The sequence below is a fragment of the Penicillium robsamsonii genome (assembly GCF_028829455.1).
Source record: "Penicillium robsamsonii strain IBT 29466 chromosome Unknown utg000002l_segment0_segment0, whole genome shotgun sequence".
Lineage (NCBI taxonomy): Eukaryota > Fungi > Ascomycota > Eurotiomycetes > Eurotiales > Aspergillaceae > Penicillium > Penicillium robsamsonii.
In genome coordinates, this window is record NW_026643220.1 from 3,280,165 (window position 1) to 3,293,795 (window position 13,631).

A 13,631-nucleotide genomic window follows, 5' to 3' on the forward strand; every position below is an offset into this window, starting at 1 on the left:
CCGTCTACTAATGAGTCTCAAGTCTGGAGACGAGGATTGGCTCTACGTTGTATTGGACGCCAAGGCGTGTAGAGTGCCATTGGCTTAACGTGTCGTATGCCATAAGATTGTCTGGAAATACAACGCACGACGTTGACCCAGAGCCAGGACGGGCCATCACATCCTACGGAATCCTGATGAGATTGGGACATGTACCCGTGTTCTAGTTACGGTAATACCCGGTATGTGCAATCCCTTTTTGGGCGAGCTGCCTCGCGTCGATGTGGATTCATGCCCAAGGGAAGCACTGAGGCCTAACGGATGCACAATCTGGAGGGTCGGATCAGCACCAACGTAAAAGTCGAGAAGTACGGAGTTCGAATCATCTGAGACATGTCCCTAGACTCTCATTCAAACGGTCAAGTGTCAAATTGTAATGGTCAAAGACGCTTGTCCGCAACTGGTTCTCTACATGACCGAGTCCTAAGGATCGTGGGCTGAGGCCAAGTCAGCAGCTTTCTTCTCCATTTTTGTTGGTGGTCACTCACACGCGCGACTCTCTCACAAGATGACCTTGTTCCCAATACCTAGCTAGCAGAAGGTTCTTCAAAATCCTGTGTTCCATACCCGCGACCTCGGTAGCTCGTTCGAGAAAACGAAGGGTGTTGGTGATTTTGGCAGGATCAAACTCTTCGGAGGGGGTAGAACGATAGGATTCTCGCAAGGACTTTAGAAGCATATGGCGACCCGGTGTCGAATACTGAATCGCTTTCAACCCCTGCCGGTAAAGGTGACGGTATGCGTGGACCATAGCTCGTCGATCCACCTTCATGGCCTGGATTGAAGTCATGATCTATTGGACAAGTCCGAGCCAACGAATCGGCGACAGATGTGCAATCAGGCGGAATCGGGCGGAATGAACGGAGATCCGAAGTGTTGAGTCCAAATGTTGTATTGGAGTAAAGAGTAAAAGACGGTCAAAGTTGGGGAAAGGTTGAAGCCTCAGGCAGGACTAGCCCGATCGGGAGAGGTGATTTGGGCCGCAACAGCAATCTTATCAATCCCTCTCTCTCCGTCTTTCCTCCCGATATTCTTGTTCTTTCTATTCTCTTTGCTCCTTTACTGCTTGCTTCTTGATCTTGCTCTTTCTCGAAGTTTAACTCAAAAAGCTCGTTGGGGCCTTGTTTCTGTTTCGGGCGACCGCGGGGTGCCTTTACCTCGTATCATTTGCGTTGCGTGCATAAGACGTGATTTCGTCTTGACTTGATCACGCCCTCACCCTGACCCAGACAAGGAGACACGTACTATCTACCTCTTCACATTAAACGCCTGATACATATGGTGAACGATGTGTTGAAATCTTCATCTTCGCAAGGTTCTGCGATAAGCTAAACCAGTATGGCCCGTGTCATAAGAAGGGCTGCTTCGGCCTCGGTCAGGCATGGTCCCGGCCGGGCTATTCAAAGGAGAGCGAGAAGACACAAAGTTATCATGGAATCTGTAACCCAAGAAAAGAAAAAGCTTCGGAGTGTTGTATGTATACTATCTCTTCCTCGGCTTGACCAAATTATTAACAAAAATGCACAGATCTGTTTTGAAGCGCAAGCACCAAGCGGATACACCTTCATCCCTGCAGGAAACCCGCAGCTCACTACGACGTGTAAGGAGCGGTGTCGAGATGAGGGTCTTCAAATTCATGCAGTATCGGTGAGAACCCCATCTGATCGCTAATGATCAGCACTGCTTATTATTTCTAGACTACCCCACACCATCGCCATCATAATCTGTCCCAGCATGTTCATCGGATAGGGTATCATTTTCCTAGTACCGTGGTGGCAGCTGTTTGTTCAGAGCTGGGATTCTACCTCACAAGCACTGGTAAAACAGTGCCTAGTACCTTTCCTACGGACAGGATAGAGAATTCAAAGCAGGCTGATTCCGAAGTTTCTCAAATAACTCTCAACACAGAAGCACGGGACGCCTTAAAGGACCTCTTTCCCAATATTCCCGACAAAGATTTGAATCAAATTATCAAGACCGCTTTTCAAAAGGTACGTATATACCCAATCCTGATCTGAGAAATGAGGATGTGGAAAACCTGATATTCAGGGAAAAAAAAGGGTCAGAAAAAAGTTGGGACAGCCACCGAATTGCCTTTGGCTCGCAGAGCTCAACTTGCTGTGGTTGCTCACGTTCGGCATGTCTACACTGACTACGATCGCCTCCTGAAAACCACTTCATTCCATGAAGCAAGAGGGATAGTTGAACACACAACTCTAGCAAAAGTCATTGAGTGGCGAGGGGACGATGAGAACGGCCAGACGGTGCTGGAAGATGTTTTCCGTGAGGTGATTGTTATCTCAGACGACGAAGACAGTGAATCAGAAGAAGATGCGGCTGCTTCGGCAGGTCATCGGAACACCAGTGTGGAAATACTTCCAAGCGATACTCGGGCCCATGAGATCCGGTGTCAGCCTATCAACACGAACCCTCTTGGTCCAGATCTTCCACGGGAACTATCCGAGGAAGCGCCGCCTGGATTCCGATTTGTCACAAGAGCCCCAGCCACAGAAACCATCAACCGCCGCGGATTTAACAGATACAAAGCATGGACTCGCGCTGTCAGGGAGTATAGAGAGGGTATACAAGGCACTGCACAACCCAGGTTCTCTGGTGCCCTCACTGAAAAACAAAGCCCACGATATGCCGAGCAGCGCATTACTGCTCAGCAACCACCCTCTCCTAGGCGCCAGGATATAGTTCCCCAGCACGCCGAGATTCATCGGCGAGTCGCTCCAGGCTCAGTCAGTAATGATAACCAAGCACATCGAGTGCTCGCTATTCCACTAATGGATCGGCAGGTGGCCAAGAGACATGTAGGTGTCCAGGAAAACTATTTTCACTCGGACGCCCAACAAAAATACTCAACCCATGGACTGAACGTCAGGCCAGCTGGACTAACTAATCAGGAATCACCCGAGTTACAAATCCTAGAAAAGCTCTCTGGACCTAGAAATGCGAACATGACCCACTCGCAGGATGTTGCTCCCTCGAGGATGGAGCCCAGATTTCGACAGGAGAGACTGCCTCCTCAGTCGGATAAGACCAACGCACCTGTGTTCGTGAGCGGACCAAAGGAAAACCGTCAGAAATTGACTCCAGTCGGACGCCGCCCTGACTCCATCAGTTCCCCTCTTCTCAGACCAGGTTCAAACATACAGGATTCCATCTTGCCCTCCATTGAAAATTCCAGGCCCTCAGAAAGCCGGCGGACTGACGGTGCGCATCCTTTGATACATATGACCAACAATATGTCCCTCCGATCGGTCACGCCAGGACGTCCTCAAGGAGAGATGATGCATCACCCCGATGTCATCGACAAGGAAAGTGACAGCGAACACGCCAGCAAAAGAAGGCGTTTGGCATGCCGTGAAGGTTCTCGAACCGAGTCCCGTCCAGACCCGTGGAGTGCAAGGCCTATGGGACTCCCCGTTTCCGAAGGATACGGGCAACCACACCCGTATCGTCGCGTTGAACTGGTCCCAGACCACCGACCCCAGGATCAGCCTCATTTCCGTCGGGACTATCTGTCAGTGGAACAACCCCTTGTTGTAGGACACCAACGGGAAAGGAACCCAAACTCGCTTTCTTATCCCAACGCACAGCATGGCCTAGAAACAAGGTCAGTCTTGGGTCGACAGCATATCAGCGGGCCATACGAGCCCCAGTCACAGGCTGGACTTTCCAGTACCAGTATCATTGTCTCGGAGGGCGATCGCACCTTCCGGGCGGCTCCAGCCGTTTCCAATTCTGGACCGTGGCATCCTTACCATGGTGATCGTAGTCTCCGTTTGGACCGTGTTCCGAAAGAGCCGCGGGCTATTCGGCGCCGCGTTGATGGTGGCCGGCCTTTACTAGAGAACGTCCACCCTGACAGGAACCTGTATGCCGAGGACTTCGTCCGGCATGTTGATCACCGTGAGCCCCTTCCATTTGAATACGTTGCCAGGCGCACAGAACCCGAGGTCAAGCCCATTGGAGACCCTTCTCCGACCACGCGGACTAGAAATCTTGATTATCTTGGCACAAATCATCTATCTCAGACCCAGGTTTCGTCAGATCAACGCCCATTGCCCATAGGACGAGTGGATCCCCATGACCACCTTCGCACCTTTTCAGACTCTGTCATAGGAAAGATCCAGCCTCACGTGTCCCCCCCTCAGGTTCCTCGTGAAAGACCAGCCAGTGGCGGGTTCAACTCCTCGCGGTAAGCCTTCATTGGGGAAACCAACCAGTTTAACACAACTTTCCCCTATGCCTTGAGAAAAATACCAACTAACACCAATACAGACCATCCTACAACCCTCCCTCATCCCAGGCTACAGAGCAGGATCGCCCAGTCTACGTTCAAAGAGTTGAACCACGCCCCTACTATTCCCCCCTTGATGGAAGACGTTTTGTCATTGTTGATTAATTAATTCTACCTACCACCTTCCCCTTTCGGGGGAGCTGACTTGTTTCGAGATTTTTTTTTTTTGTATTCGCATTGCCTTGCCTTTGCATTGTTCATGATACCCTGGTGCATATTATTAGAACCTTTTCTCGTGGGTCACAATACCAATTTGAATCAGGAACTACGGTTCCCTCATTTCATGTCTATTTCATGTCTATTTCATTTCCACTAACTAGGACAGGACAACCTTGGAACCTTCTAAAGTAGGAACACATGCTGTTGGTATGTTCTGCCTAGCACCTAGCAGTCCAGTCTATGGTCTTAGGCCTCGGGGGTTCCACGAGCTTAGGTGAGAGTTCGTGGGGTTTGGCCCCAGGCCTCGCATGCAACACAAAGGGTATATAAGACCGGAAACACCTGAGAATTTCAAACCTCCTTGCTCTCCCCATCCGCCTCTCCGCTGTTCACAGCCTTGCCAGTCTTCTTAATCTTCTCCAGCACGGCATCGTAGGAAAGAGTAGGCTCGGTGGTGACATTGACTGTCTGGGTCTCGAGGCTGACATCGAAGGTCTTGACGCCTACCGGCGTGTTAGGATCAGATAAAATAAACAGGCGCGTCGCTTACCTTCGAGTTTCCTGAGTACACGCTCTACGGCACCGGAGCATCCGCCGCAGGTCATGGTCACATTGAACTTGTACTGATGGTCAGACATGATGGGAATTTGTGGGTGCGGGGTGTTGGAAAGGGAAGATGCTTGGCGGTGGACTCTTGGGAGGTTTCGGAGGGGAAAAGGTGAAACAAGGAGAGAGGGAGATTATATATCTTCTACCTAGTATTCTAGCACACATAGGTATTGGTTTGCATTTGTCATAATTCCATCCCTTGGGGAATGAGCCATATTCGCCATTGTGTTTTAGTATTGGGTTATTTATATATTCTAAAATCCTGCTTGTCTCTTCTTTTTCGGTTTCTTGAGTGCACGGGTTCCAAAAACTCCTCGCTCCATCTGAGTCATTGACATATCGGGCTGACTACTGTTGATGCGAGAAGGCGCGAGTGGCTGACTGCCCCATGTTCGGACCATAGGAACTGCCGGAGTCGGAGGGAGGGATTGGTCACGAGTCTGGGAGCGCTTCTTTCGTCTGTTCTTGGACGTGCGTGCCTTTGAATTCCGCGTCTCCTCGTCTTCGATCCTCTCCCATTCATAGTGTTTGGGGTTGGTTCCCACCGGCCAGTGGGAGAGGAGGTTTGCCGCATTTCGTCGTGGTGGGCGTGGAGGAGTCTTGAATTTGACAAAGGCTGAGAGACCACCAAAGACTGGGACTGCGGTGTACTTGGATTGCTGGACTGGTATCTTCTCCCGTCTGGATTCAAAGCCTCGGCTTTTGGCCTTTGACTGGCTACCAGACATCTGTGATGATAATAATGCGAAGTAGGTCGATTGCAGGTATTTGTTATGTGCCGCGGCTTTCTCATTTGCTCTGTCTTGGACGGGATCTGCGGGCTTGGACAGCATAGCGCTATCTAGCGAAGTAGACATTTTGACTAGGCGTGAAAGGATGAGATCAGCAGCAACTCCCCGAATGACTCTCTCTTTCATGAGTCGGGTCTGCACGGGGATGACACGAGGCAGGGTCGACATCCAATCATCGACCATTTGATCATAGGTATTTAGAAGATCCCTGCCTGGTTTCCCTGATATTCTGGCTGGCATACCATAACCCCTGTTTGGGAGTGGGAGCGGCAGAAGCATATACCGACAATGAGCGTCAGGGTTCGGGTGTTCGGGCACGAGTGCTGAAATGAGTCGTTTCACATCATCTGCACTTTCATCAAGGCCCTCTGCCAAAATTCTCCTGCCGGTCAATTCCACCAAGGTCCTGCCTGGAGGTCGCTTCGATCCATTCTTCATTTCGTCTTGTAAAATTGCCATCAACCCAGCAAGTGTCCTTGGCCTCGAATTTTGTCTCTTCTTTTGCTTTTTCTGACGAATTTCCATTTTCCCTATCGCTATTTGGTAGACGCCAGAAAAATCCAAGGTCCACTGCAAGGCTGACCTTGGATTGACGCGGGACATTTTGGGCTTGCAACGACGAACAATCGTTTGCTGTGTCGCTGATTCGTCCCAATCATCCACAAGAAAGTCATCAGTGGGTCTGATGTATGATGTCGGAGCATAACGCCTTCTCAACCGCAAGGTACTACCTTCACGGTACAAGTCCGGCTCGTCTAGATCTCCGCGTGGACCTGTGAAAGTAGATTCGTGAACGGCAAAATCGGAATCCATCCAGAAAAGCTTGATCAATGGCAAGTGGGCGTCATAGAAATTTCTACCCATGGGTGTAACGGAGTGCGCAATCTCTCTAAACACGAATCTCGAGAATCGCACGACAGAATCACGTTTAGTGGGCGGTATCTCCGCCAACAGGGGCACATCTAACACCCAGGGATCGGGTACAGATATAGACTCAGTCCGATCGTCGGATATAAAGGGACATGGGAATACTTGTACCAGCCGAGTGATCCCAGAATACAGAACAAGATACAAATCTGGGGTAGTAATTTAGTATATGCAGTCCCTGTTCAACCAAGCACATACCTTCGTATACGACTACATCGCTAAGTTGCAAAGTCGTGTCTTCGGGGTCTCGAAAGTGCCTCCAGGACACTTGAGGATATAAAGAAAGACTTGTATCATCTTCGCCTGGTAGTGCTCCGAGATCAAACCACAATATTCGAGTTGTCGTCAGAACGCAGAACTGTGATGGCTTGCGTGTGTTTCTCTGAACGCCCAAAACCCACTCAGATTGCTTTGCCATTCCCAGCTCAACCGTGCGTGGTTGAATCTGGTCATCTGTGATGGCATAGATTATGACACTGCGACGATTGGCGACAACTACCGATCCAACATTATGGACCCACTCGATAGATGCCCAGCCATCAAGCCGAGGACAACTGTGTTTCCGCTTATAATCCCGCAAGGGTAACGAGCCTGATTTGACAAGCTCGGTAGACCAAGTGGCTCGCTGGAGTCGCTGCCTGCCGGTGATCTCCCAAACACTCCACTTGCCTCTGGTATCTACAATGGCGAATTGTCTCTGATACCAGGGGTTGAATGTCACATCGGCATGTGAGACGCCACCTGTTCGCGACGCAGATATCTCCACGATTGGATTCGCATCTAGCCGAGAGTTTTTTAAGGGGGCAGCGTATCCCGGCATACCACCTTCCGGTAAGCGCATAGGCGCAGGATCCCAGTGGTAAAGAGGTCGGAATATTGTAGTCCCTTTGGAGAGACGAGCGGCCATGAACACGGGCTTCTCCTCCAAGGGGCGTGCAAAGTGTACTTGACGTATCGGCGCACCATCCTTAGACCATTCAGACATTTCAGCGTCATTGATTGATGGAGCACGAAATGCTAACTTCTTTGGAGAGGTCAACTCCAAAATTTCCTCCTCCAGGGTTCGAAATGAGATTATATTACGACATTCTCCGGTCACAGCCACCGCAATTGGAACTGAGCGCAGCCTTTTGTCATGACGCCTTTGATCCACCGCATAACCGACATCAAAAAGCGCAGAGATCTCTGGATCATAATGCTCGACAGTATTCATAACAGCTTTAGACAAAGGTTCATCGCGAATGGAAGACCATGATGCCGCCAGATCAGGATGGGCTCCTGTGATCACTTTCCTGGGGTTTTTCTGGGGTACTCTGGGTATTGGTCGAGCTTTGGTTGGAGGAAAAGGTGACGGAATTTTTGTCTTGGTCACTCCGGTATACTGGATGGATGGAGCTTGAACCGTGTTAGCTTATTCGGAGAAAGTAAGGTCCAGTACTTACGCCTATCAAAAGAGCGAGTAAATGTCCAGTCCTCCTCCTCAGGAAGGTAGACTGCCCGTCCTACGTGCCCATAGTGGAGAGCACTGCCTGGATATTCATCCATGGGATCTTTCTTTGCCTCTTGCGATCAGTTCAGGGGCCCAAACCATGTCGATACTGCAACATTAAGAGATCGAGTCATATAAATATGCGCATAATGTGAGAGGATGCAGGAAGTGAGACCTCGGGACAGGAAAGTTTTTTGATCGTTATCGATAAGACTCGGAGTTGTTGCGCCGCAACCCAAAACAACTCTTGTCCCCGCGACTTCAATTTCAACTTCACCACCCATCATTCACCAATTCCAATTATCAGATATGACTTCTTCATTCGAACCTTCGCTCTCGACAAGTGGCATGCGTCCACCGCTCGCCTCGGCGGATGCGCCCTCGATGGCAGACTCATTGCCTAGCATCAACTTTGGATTTGAGGACCTGCGCAATACCATGGCACAATTCACAGTGAAGTTTGACGCGTTTATTGAGCGCGGTCGCAAACGGGTCTTGGAGGAACGAAACCAGTTTCACATTAACTTAGCTGAATATGAAGGTATGAATTGATGATTGAAACACTCACTCCCCGTTCTGACCATACTGCATCTAACACAACCGTTAAGAGGACAAGCGCATGCGACAGCGCGATATCGAAATTCTCAACCTCAAATCACAAACTCATGAACAAACCCTCCAAAAGGAAGCGGCCGAGGCTGCTGAAATGCATGCGGCTATCTCATCTATCACCTTGGAACGTGATTCCCGCCTCGCCAAACGCGACCGTCTGAAGCAGCAGATCGCCGAGACACAGAAGGCCATCAGTCAAAAGGTCGAGGCACAAAAGTCTCACGCACAGTATTTAGATGCGCAATCTCGTCTCAATTTCCCGGAGTTAGAGTTCTGGCAGGATTACCTTTGTATTCGAATTGAAGGCGCTGGTCGTGAGGACCGCTTAAAGTTTGTCTACAGCCACCTATTGGAGAAGGACTGGGAGGCGGAGGCTTGGTTTGAATTGGGCACTGCCAGTCGTGACTACGAGGTTTTCCATACGCGCCCCAAGGTTGATCGGGATGGGTTGGAACATGTAGTAGATCTTGTCAACGATGATCGAGACTTTGGGGCATTCTTGAAGCGCATGCGTAAACTGTTTGTTGAGGCGATGAACTGAGAACAAGTACAAGGAGAGGTTATTGTTCCAATACGAAATTCATGATTTTTATGCATAGTTCAGTAAGGTTTTCCTAGGTTCCATTGAAATCGTCATAACGCAGTTGCAAGGGGATATTTCCCCAATACCCCCCCGTGTGCAGCTACTTCTTTTATCCAGTAGCTTCGCGGTAGAATGCAATGCTGCGGTTTGCGCCAGCGGTGGCAAACCCTTCTGTCTTGCCGACCTTGGGAAGCCACTTGGCATTCCATAGGGCTTTATCTGTTTCTGAGTGTGTAGCGACACAGGTTTTGGTCTCCATGGACCAAACCTTGACTTTGCCGTCAAACGAACTTGGAAATGTCAGCTTGCCGTTCATATGTGTGCATGGGATATTGACTGACCTGCTCAGGAGGTACTCGCCAGTATCGCTCCAGGAAAGGGATAAGATCCAGGCAGAGTGCCCTGCGAGATTGGCGATTTGTTCGCCAGAGGAAGTATCATACAGCACAATGACTTTGGAGTCGCCAGCAGCTGCTAAAATCTTACTTTTAGGCGAGAATGCTACAGCTCGTATGGGATTGACCAAGCCTAGGCCGAATTAGAACTTGAATTTCTGCTGGGCTCAGTCAACTTCGCTTACCTGAGAGAGAAAACGGCATGCGGCCTGTTTCAGTGGTGAAGATGTAGACTGCGCCGTCCTCGTGGCCTGAAGCGATCAATCGACCATCAGCAGACTAAACAAAGTCAGCAGGGGGTCACTGTTTGGCTGTGAGGATTTGAGATCTCACCAAGTCGATGCAAGTACCAAAGCTGCCTTTGGTCTCGTGGTCTCGAATCTGAGTGCCATCGGCAGCCAAATCCCATACATTAATGCGCCCTGCCTGTGTGACACCAGCAAGATACTGACCATCTTCAGAAAGAGCGATGGCCCAGGCATCGGCACCAGTGAGGTCGGCTGTGCTCTTGTTAGCCCCATCGCATGTTCTTATCGAAGAGGGGCAATACTTACCCGTCACTTTTGTGTCTGCAGCCCAATGGCCATCTTGACAAGACCAGGCCTTGATTTCACCATCAAACCCAGCAGTGATTGCACGGGAGCCATTCCCATTGGTCACGATATGATGGCAGCCAATGGTGTGGGCACCATCAATGGACTGCACCAGCGGAAAGTCAGCGTCGGTGGTGGAATGCACTTTGATAGACGAGGCACCCGAGGTAGACAGAATTTGCTTGTCCGTTATAGCTAGCGAGAAGATATCAACAATGTGCGCTGCAAAACAAATATTAGCCAAATCACCCAGGATATATGCACGGGAAGCTCACCATTGTCCACAGAACCCCTCGAGAGGTATTGTTTCGACTAAAAATTCCAATTAGCAGTGATATTCAATCTTTTTTTTTGGTCTAATCTTACCATGCTGATGATGCCGTGCTCTCTCACGACTGTGTCGAGACTTTACTTTGCGGAGGAGCAATGACGTTGGGGCCCGAAGGCCCGTTCCGCCTTTATCGCTTTTCTTTTTAACTGATAGAGGCAACTTGATGGTCAACACAACCCATATATGTGTGTTATGGCTATTATCTCTATTATCTCTACTTTGCTACCTAGGTAGCCTATCTGTCACTCTGATATCGAATAGTAGGCGAAATATAGTTAAGCTGTTAAAGTTGACCAACGCTTGAAATAATCCCTGCGTACGGAGTACGTATTATCGACTATCTAGTTGTCTTGACTACATGACTACAAAGTTCGTAATAAGCAAAGTAGAGGCGGACATGTTCGCATATATATAGACCAATAAAGTCAAGTCGTGTGAACATGTCAAATTATTCCCACCCGGTCCACATCCATCTCTATCGGCCGTAACTATGACATCTACAATTGAAGTCCGGCTTTCGGGTTTACAAAGAGGCAAACTGAAAAGATCACGTTCAAAGTCGACCTACTAGATCGAATTGTTCAAGTCATATCGAAACATTTTCCCCGCAAAACCCAGACGCCAGTTGCCATGCAGCATGTATCCACAACCAATTCTAGAAATACAATCGCTCTCTTTGGGCTTGAGATTGGGATCTCGAATATCCTGATTCCCTCAAGGCAAGCCCTTATTTCTTACAGTCCTCATGCCATGTCCAGGGTCCTCCACGATTCCTTGATATCTGTTGAAGAGTCAGCTTTTCTGCAATAATCAAAGATATATATATTCTTCCAGCTTGGGCCCAATTCCTACCTTTGACACAGTTTGGGCACAGAAGATGGGCACGCTTGATCTGTCCACAACCCGGGCATTTATTAAGGCTCTTCACGTCTTTGAGGGCCTTGCCGGCCATTTGTCGATGACGCTTCTTCATGTGAGAGGTCTTCTTCTTAGGAACAGCGCGCAAGACGGAATCCCAAAGATCGGAAAGGAGAGACGGGATATTGAGAGAGATCGAGACCGGTTGCAGGAATCCGCTGGTCGCGATGGGTGTGATCGGAAGGAATCGAGCGAGTCGGGGGAATTGGAGGGACTCGGACAGAAGTGAACGCGACATGTTTGCCGGAGCGAAAGGGAGAAGGCGCAATGCCATTGTAGATATAGTTTCCAGCAGGAAAAAAGGGTCAAGGTTTCTAGTCGGTGAATGGGAGCTATCACAGTCTGAAGCAAAAGAAAGATCGTAGTTTTCTCGTGGAGAGACGCTAGTCCCAATTAGGAATGGGCCACCCCTGAGTTCGGAAAGACGATAATAAGGGGGATGGCTCTTGCTTCAACTACATACTTCTCTTCTCTTCGGGTTTTTCTTTGGGATTGTGGCAATATTTCAATTCTCAATTCTCAATTAATCTCCCTTTCTACCTCCAATAATGGCCACTACAGCAGCTTCGGCTCAACAGCCCACTGTTTTTCCCCATAGCCATGTCGGTTTCGACAGCATTACCTCGCAAATCGAGCGCAAGCTGTTGAAGCGTGGCTTCCAGTTCAATGTCATGTGTGTTGGTATGTGTTGTGCAATACTTTGCCTTGTGAAAGAACCTTGGCTAATCTCTCACATGTTAGGCCAAACTGGTCTCGGAAAATCGACTCTGATCAACACTATCTTCGCATCCCACCTGATTGATTCCAAGGGCCGTCTGACCCCCTCCGAGCCCGTTCGCTCCACCACCGAGATCAAGACAGAGTCGCACAGTACGTTTAGGATCGCGACCTTTTTTGTATACGGCATAGCTGACGAGTGACTAGTTATCGAGGAGAACGGCGTGCGTCTCCGCTTGAACATTGTCGACACACCTGGTTACGGTGACCAGGTGAACAACGACCGATGGTAATTTGGGCCCTATCACGCTGGAGCTACTAGGTCGAAGCTAATCATGATCAGCTGGGACCCCATTGTCAAGTACATCAAGGATCAGCACTCGGCATACCTCCGCAAGGAACTCACTGCTCAGCGTGAGCGTTACATCCAAGATACCCGTGTTCACTGCTGCTTGTTTTTCATTCAGCCCTCCGGCCATGCGTGAGTTTTCCCCGCCCATTTCTTAGCTTCCTTGGGGCTCTTTTGGACTGACCCATTGACTCCACACAGCCTCAAGCCCATCGATATCGTTGTTCTGAAGAAGCTGTCGGATGTCGTCAACGTTGTTCCAGTTATTGCCAAGTCCGACTCTCTCACCCTCGAAGAGCGTCAGGCCTTCAAGGAGCGCATCAAGGAGGAGTTCTCCTTCCACAACCTGAAGATGTACCCTTACGATAATGACGAGCTTGACGATGAGGAGCGTGCGATCAACGCTCAGATCAAGGTATGCTGGACCCAGGCAGAGCTATTATAACTTGGTATTAATCTCTGGTTACAGGATATCATTCCTTTCTCGGTTGTCGGCAGTGAGAAGACCATTGTTGTCAACGGCAAGCAGGTTCGCGGCCGCCAGAACCGCTGGGGTGTCATCAACGTCGAGGATGAGAACCACTGTGAATTCGTCTACCTGCGCAACTTCCTCACCCGTACCCACCTTCAGGATCTGGTCGAGACCACCAGCCAGATCCACTACGAGACTTTCCGTGCCAAGCAGCTGCTTGCCCTGAAGGAAAGCAGCGCTGCCGGTGGCCACACCGGTGGCAGCCGCCCTATCAGCCCCTCTGCGGACCGGGAGCTGAGCCGCAACTCGCAACGCGCAGCCATGAACGGATACTAAAC

At 49.8% G+C, this 13,631-nt stretch overlaps 8 protein-coding genes across 8 annotated transcripts; 3 read left to right on the forward strand and 5 right to left on the reverse strand.

Annotated features, from left to right (window-relative positions):
• Nucleotides 1-361: 361 nt before the first annotated feature.
• On the reverse strand, nt 362-829 carry N7447_004508 (uncharacterized protein; the record flags this gene model as incomplete). The annotated part of the gene is made up of 2 exons (XM_057228783.1): nt 362-476; nt 528-829. The coding sequence occupies 2 exons, from the start codon at nt 827-829 to the stop codon at nt 362-364; spliced, it is 417 nt and encodes a 138-aa protein (XP_057088124.1).
• A 548-nt stretch (nt 830-1,377) lies between these two features.
• N7447_004509 (DUF2293 domain-containing protein) lies at nt 1,378-4,453 on the forward strand (the record flags this gene model as incomplete). The annotated part of the gene is made up of 5 exons (XM_057228784.1): nt 1,378-1,512; nt 1,567-1,686; nt 1,737-2,030; nt 2,100-4,246; nt 4,330-4,453. The coding sequence occupies 5 exons, from the start codon at nt 1,378-1,380 to the stop codon at nt 4,451-4,453; spliced, it is 2,820 nt and encodes a 939-aa protein (XP_057088125.1).
• A 405-nt stretch (nt 4,454-4,858) lies between these two features.
• N7447_004510 (copper metallochaperone ATX1) lies at nt 4,859-5,145 on the reverse strand (the record flags this gene model as incomplete). Its single annotated transcript, XM_057228785.1, has 2 exons — nt 4,859-5,010; nt 5,058-5,145. 2 exons carry the CDS (start codon nt 5,143-5,145, stop codon nt 4,859-4,861), a joined length of 240 nt encoding a protein of 79 aa, XP_057088126.1.
• Nucleotides 5,146-5,370: 225 nt separating this feature from the next.
• On the reverse strand, nt 5,371-8,379 carry N7447_004511 (uncharacterized protein; the record flags this gene model as incomplete). Its single annotated transcript, XM_057228786.1, has 3 exons — nt 5,371-6,983; nt 7,033-8,229; nt 8,277-8,379. 3 exons carry the CDS (start codon nt 8,377-8,379, stop codon nt 5,371-5,373), a joined length of 2,913 nt encoding a protein of 970 aa, XP_057088127.1.
• Nucleotides 8,380-8,632: 253 nt separating this feature from the next.
• N7447_004512 (kinetochore Spc25 family protein) lies at nt 8,633-9,476 on the forward strand (the record flags this gene model as incomplete). The annotated part of the gene is made up of 2 exons (XM_057228787.1): nt 8,633-8,864; nt 8,932-9,476. The coding sequence occupies 2 exons, from the start codon at nt 8,633-8,635 to the stop codon at nt 9,474-9,476; spliced, it is 777 nt and encodes a 258-aa protein (XP_057088128.1).
• Nucleotides 9,477-9,627: 151 nt separating this feature from the next.
• On the reverse strand, nt 9,628-10,875 carry N7447_004513 (SKI complex subunit WD repeat protein SKI8; the record flags this gene model as incomplete). The annotated part of the gene is made up of 7 exons (XM_057228788.1): nt 9,628-9,808; nt 9,860-10,046; nt 10,099-10,192; nt 10,247-10,413; nt 10,468-10,728; nt 10,782-10,818; nt 10,873-10,875. 7 exons carry the CDS (start codon nt 10,873-10,875, stop codon nt 9,628-9,630), a joined length of 930 nt encoding a protein of 309 aa, XP_057088129.1.
• Nucleotides 10,876-11,580: 705 nt separating this feature from the next.
• Nucleotides 11,581-12,029, reverse strand: N7447_004514 (mitochondrial 54S ribosomal protein bL32m; the record flags this gene model as incomplete). Its single annotated transcript, XM_057228789.1, has 2 exons — nt 11,581-11,618; nt 11,690-12,029. 2 exons carry the CDS (start codon nt 12,027-12,029, stop codon nt 11,581-11,583), a joined length of 378 nt encoding a protein of 125 aa, XP_057088130.1.
• A 274-nt stretch (nt 12,030-12,303) lies between these two features.
• On the forward strand, nt 12,304-13,629 carry aspD (septin aspD; the record flags this gene model as incomplete). The annotated part of the gene is made up of 6 exons (XM_057228790.1): nt 12,304-12,436; nt 12,497-12,625; nt 12,680-12,761; nt 12,816-12,953; nt 13,023-13,236; nt 13,291-13,629. 6 exons carry the CDS (start codon nt 12,304-12,306, stop codon nt 13,627-13,629), a joined length of 1,035 nt encoding a protein of 344 aa, XP_057088131.1.
• Nucleotides 13,630-13,631: the final 2 nt, after the last annotated feature.